Source organism: Chinchilla lanigera, unplaced genomic scaffold (assembly GCF_000276665.1).
Source record: "Chinchilla lanigera isolate Chin_1 unplaced genomic scaffold, ChiLan1.0 scaffold00037, whole genome shotgun sequence".
Taxonomy (NCBI): Eukaryota; Metazoa; Chordata; class Mammalia; order Rodentia; family Chinchillidae; genus Chinchilla; species Chinchilla lanigera.
In genome coordinates, this window is record NW_004955438.1 from 13,829,959 (window position 1) to 13,835,977 (window position 6,019).

At 35.9% G+C, this 6,019-nt stretch overlaps 1 protein-coding gene across 2 annotated transcripts in view; it reads right to left on the reverse strand.

The window, feature by feature from the left end:
* Catsperb (catsper channel auxiliary subunit beta) overlaps nt 1-6,019 on the reverse strand; it is a gene marked incomplete in the record, with an annotated part of 156,136 nt that overhangs the window by 7,317 nt on the left and 142,800 nt on the right. For both annotated transcript variants that reach the window (XM_013517143.1, XM_013517144.1), the window contains 3 exon segments: nt 2,363-2,473; nt 3,254-3,451; nt 5,537-5,676. In XM_013517143.1, the coding sequence (XP_013372597.1) occupies nt 2,363-2,473; nt 3,254-3,451; nt 5,537-5,676 (449 nt within the window).

Below are 6,019 nucleotides of genomic sequence, written 5' to 3' on the forward strand. Positions count from 1 at the left end.
TCAAACTTTCCAGCCTCCTGCCTCAGCCTCCTAGAGTGCTGGCATTACTGGCGTGTACCACCTGGCCTGGCTTTAGCCTGGAATGTTCTTCGTTTGCCCTTTTCCTCATCCATGCTGTCACTCTGTTCTCTTTTGTTGTTCAATTCCGATTCACCTTTCAGTCTTGATGCAAATGCATTTGTTCTGGGAATTTTCCTGACCCGCCTGGACTCCACTAACTGTCCTTGTACACAGTCACACTGCTAGCTTTGTGTCTAGCTCTCTTCAGATTTATCTGAAATTTTAGAGTCAATAGGAGCAGCTGTAGAGATTTTTTTGAAATACAGATTTCAGGACTGAACCCCATACTTTCTGATTCAGCATAGCTGTGAGGTGAGGTTGGAAAAGCTGCATTGTAAAAACATTTCCACCAAATTCTGGCTCAGGTTGTCCGGCATCATGCTGTTCAGAAACGCTGCACTGGATGAAACTATTTCACTTGTATAACTTAACGTTTCATACCTATTCTCTTCTAGTACAGAAAAGCTCATAAAGACAGAGGGTTTACTGTGTTCTGTGCTGTTCCTCAAAGAATGTATGATCAGTGCCTGGTGACACTGCAAATGCTGAAATTAACATTTGTCAAGTGTATAAAAAATACATGAGGGGAAAAAAAACTCTTTTAGTTATGCAAAAATGAGATACATTTGCTATTCAACTACCAAGGAACTCCTGGGGGGAAAATATAGAAAACTAAGAATTTGCATGTTAAGTTGTTAATAAATTGCATTCTTTGTTAAAAAAAAAAAAGAAGAATCGCATGTAAATATGGTCAAGTCATGCTTTGGTAGTGGAAATAGTTTTTGTGATAAAACGGGTTTTTGTCTTTGGGAGAACATGGAATGAAAGAAGATAGTATCACAGATGCTCATTTTTTTGCTTTTCACCCTTAAATTCAAGATTCACCAAGAAGAATGTTAACCTCCTAATGTCATGTGTGTATTATCGTTTGTGTCTGTTTTTGCAGGTGCTGGGAATTGAATCCCGGGTCTCACATGTGCTAGGCAAGTGCTGTATCACTGAGCTACACCCTCACTCTATGGTTTATAAATTGACCCTCTGAGGCCATGTGTTATCTGACACTGTGTGGAATGCCTGTGATTCTAGCTACTGAGGAGACTGAGCGGGGAGGATCACAAGTTTGAGGCCAGCCTGGGCAACTTAGCAAGATCCTGTCTCAAAATAAAAAATAAAAAGGGCTGGGGACATAGTTCAGTGGTAGAGCACTTGCATGGGATACTGGGTTCAATCCCCAGTACCAAAAACAAAATAAAACAAAACAAAACAAAACAAAACAAAACAAACAAAACAAACAAAACACAGGTGTTGAAGGTGTGGTCAGCATCTTGTGGTACTCCTGGGAGGTGTGGAATCTTTAGAAGGTGGGGCCAAATGGAAAGAAGTTAGGTCAGTAGGCAGGTACCACTGAAAAGGATTCTGGGCACCCAGCCTCTACCCTCTGTCTCTGCTTCCTAGTTTCCATGGAGTGAGCAGCTTTGGTCCACCATGTGTTCCATACCATGATGCTCTGCCTTATCACAGGTGACCAAGGGTGGAAGTTCTGAATTCAAGAGGCAAAACAAAATTTTCCTCCTTATAAAGTGATTATTTCAGCTGGCTGTGGTGGCACGTCTGTAATTTTAGCACTCTTTGTTGAGGTAGGAAGATTGCAAGTTCAAGGCCAATCTGGGCAATTTAACAAATTAGCAAGATCTTGTCTCAAAAATAAAAAGAAAAGGGTAAGAGGGAAAGGGTTCTGGGGAGGTAGCTTAGCATGAGGCTGTGGGTTCAGTCTCCAGTATGGCCAGGGAAAAGTTGATTGGCTTAGGTATTTTGCCACAGTAATAGAAAGCTGACTAAATACTGTTCAGAAATGTGCATTGTTCATTTCTCAACAATTTTTAAGTATTCTCTATGTCTTAGCTGAAAAATGCTATCCAAAGCCAGGAGTGGTGGCACATGCTTATAATCTCAGCATTCTGGGAGGCTGAGGTAGCAGGATCACAAGTTCAAGACCAGCCTGGGTGACTTTGCAAGACCCTTAAAAAATGGCCGGGGATGTAGCTCAGTGTAAAGGCCCTGCATTCAATCTCCAGTAACAAAAAAGCAAGCAAACAAGCAGTGATTTCTAAGAGTAGCAGCTAAAGAAGAGGCGCTAAACCTGGAAAAGGAAAGGGGTTGTAGTAGTGGTAATAATAACAATGATAATAATAAGAGCTGCACCCGCTCATTTAATACATATAGCTACATCCATCTGTAATTTTACTAATTTCTTGAACACAAATAAATACTGTGCTAGTTTATTTATAGAAAAATTATTTACCTTTGACCTGTAGAATAGATTTCTTGGTATGGGCTTACTAGGATCTGCATGATAAAAATTATCTGTGAGTGGAATAGCAATTCCCATAATAGATGGAGGCCTGTAATTTACCTGCAAATGATTAAACAAAGAAAATGTACACTTCATTATTACTAAGTCTGAAAATATCTTGATTTTCTAGAAAAATATTCAGTGAAAATATTTCACTTTTAGCTACAGGTATTAAAATAAATTTCCCTTCTCCCAACACTCCTACCTTTTATTTTATGGAATGTTTAATTTAATTTTTGTTTTTTAATTTTTCTATTTCCTGGAATTTTGACAACCTCAACCAATGGTAGTATTACTTGGAACTTGTAAATAAGTGAAAACTATTTTTAAAACCTAAAATAGCTGCTTATGAGTTAATGTAATAATGGCCAAGCATTCCATAAAAGAGGCTTGACGTAGCTAAGTAATCATTAAATTTTTGTCATTTTATGTCATAAAGAAATCTTAAGTAGTAAATTAATTTATATTTAATAAAGAGTTATAGATTCTGAGAGGGTAAAAGTTAAAAATGCTATACTGAAATGGGACCAGTCATATACATTACCTTAGGGTAAATTAATCTAAGGACAGTATAGATTACAAAAACCCAAGATTATTTAAGGGATAAAATGATACTAACAATGATGAACCAAGTTACCAAGAATAGTCATTATCTTAGAAAGTTTTTGTATTATAGAAATAAATACCATCACAGTCACAAAATGAAATGAAGATTCAAAAATGACCGTGAGGTATTTGTGCCTCTTAGAGAAGGAATGTTAAAACTTAATGCTTATCTGAATATGCAAAAGAAATATGTCACTGGCATTCTCAAACCAATATATGTACTTAAATTCTTACCGGCAAAGTTTTGATCAGATTAAAACCCTGACTGTCTTTGTGAACTCCACTAATCCAGTCTTCGTACGGAATACGTTGCCTAGGAACATGATGCATAGATGTGAGATAGCTACAGCTGCTTTTCAAAGTTGGCACCAGCGTTGTCACAAAGCACTCATTGGATGCTCCCCAGATAATCAATGCTAGTGAAGTGGAACCCTGGATATTTCCAAATAAGTCAATGTTACTTAAACTAACTGTTATAGGTTGACCTGTATCCACCCAAAGTCATACGTACTCATATGAGGTATACAGTACCTGAGGAAAGTGTATTTGGAGATAGTACCTCTAATAAGGAAATTAAGGTAAAATGAGCTATGAATAGTGGTGAATGCATATAAAATCTCAGCCTTCTGGGAGATGGAGTCAAAAGGATCATGAGTTTGACTCCAGCCTGGGCAACTCAGGGATTTAGCTAGACTCTGTCTCAAATAGAAACAGAATGATAAATTTGTCCATAAACATCTGTTTAGAACAAATCATAACAAAATATATTCCTTCACAGGAAGAAATATTAAAATCTAACTGGCTTTGAGACACATTTGGAAATGAACAAATATTAAGACATCTACATCTGCTTCAGATATATAAAGCTTCCTAGTTCACCGATGGGCACCTGGGTATTTGCTTTGATGATGTGAATAAAGTGACATCTATAGGTGTACATTTTGAAAAAAATTATTTACTTAGTAGTCACATATTTTATAGATAGTTTTTTTGGGCAGGAATTTATGCACAGTAAATATATTTGATCCTCAAATAATATTAAACATTCAATGAAATTTAATACATTTTGTTTGACATTTTTAAGTATTTTTGGAACTTTCAAAGTGTTAAAATGCTTGTGATTTAGTGAATGCCATTGACTGTGGTATATAGTTTTTCCTTTGCTTCCATATAATGTAACCACTAGAAATGATGTATTTTTATGTGCTCTGTCCAAACACATTGAACATGAATTCAAGCAGGAATCTACTATAAAAGAAAACATGAGGCTAAAGGTACAAGTTAAGTAAAGTACAAAGAAGCAAACCGAAAAATCCAAAACAGTGGACATTTTATAGTGCAAGTGTTTCAATTTCAACTAAGGGAAGAGAATGGAGTTGTAGGGGCCCTTGATTAAAACTTAGATAAAACACTTACATACTGTGTGAATCTTGCTTGTATATTGTCAAACAAACCAATTATAAACAATATATTTTTTTCCAGAATTGGGAAAATATGGTTGTAAATGGTTTCCAAATATCATTTTAAAAATTCAGAGATAATACAGCATTGTGGTCATGTGAGAGTTAATAAACATGATTTTTTTTACAGATGTTTATTGAAATATGTAGGAGTAAAATGATTATATTGGCTATTCATTTTAAACTGTATTGGAATATAAACCAAATATTGAATAAAAATGCAAAAAAGCAGCACAATATTAACTATTGTTTAATTTGGGTGGTGGGCATATGGATGCTTTATTTTTGTCTGTATCTGAAAGTTTTCATGATTAAAAAAAAATTTTAAGCCTGGTGTTGTGGTGCACGCCTATAATCCCAGCACTTGAGAGTCTGAAGCAGGAGGATCTCGGTGAGTTCAAGGCCAGCCTGGGCTAGCATGACCTTGTCTCAAAAAAAAAAGTTGTAGGATATGTAGAAAAATATTTATTGATTTAAGAGATTAAAACATACTATAATTAAAAGAATGAGCAAATTTCTAAAAGTATATGTGTAGCGTTTTCCCAGTTTGAGGGAAAAAACAAGAAAATATTGTAAATTAATAGTTACCAAGAACTTTCTAGATTTTAGAATATTTTCTTTTTGCAGCTCTGAGGATCAAATCCAGGGCTTTAAGTATATTGGGCAAGAACTCTAGCACTGAGCTACTCTCGTAGCCCAGACATTGTTTTAGGTGCCCTACTTGTATTATTCACATTTAATTCTTAAAAATAAACCTCCATAAGGCAGGTAAAATTACTATAATCTCCATTATACAGATGAGGAAACTAAGTCACTTTCCCAAGGTCATGCAGACAGTACCAGAGTGAGACCTGCCTAACTCAGGTAGTCTTCTCCAGACCTCACACTTGTTACCCCTATTTTGAACCTCTACCCTGCCTTTTTAAATACTCAGTGTGCTAAAAGTGCTTAGTCATCTTTGATAGATAGGATTAAGTGTAATTGCTATCTTTTTCTTAGCTTATATTCTAAATTTTTTACAATTAATAGACTTTTTTGTAGCTAAGGAAAATCTTACTTGACGAAAAGATTTGCTAGTAACAGAAATCTTCATTAGATAATTATCAGCATAATCAAAAGAGCCTTCGACTTTAACTTCCAGCAACTCTGGGTTTCCAACCAATACTTTCAGAGTTGGGACTTGACGTGCTTTGAGACCTATGGAAACAACACCAATAGTTATAGACTGCGTAATGACAAGTGTAAACACAATTTAATAATGACTGGTGAATCAGGATTTGAGAACATCTACAAAATCTATTATGAGGGTGATGTAATGGCTGCAAATATAGTTAGTAATTTATGTAGTGGCATCTTTAATACTTAGAAAAACTTAACCTCACAAATATTTTCTCAGAGGAATATTGCTCTCCTCCACATTTCATTCCTCAGCCAGATTCTCAAATGTATATCAAGGTCATCTGAATAATACTGATTGTGGGGGCTGGGGATTTAGCTCAGCTGCAAAAGCGCCTGCCTGGCAAGCGCAAGGTCGTTAGTT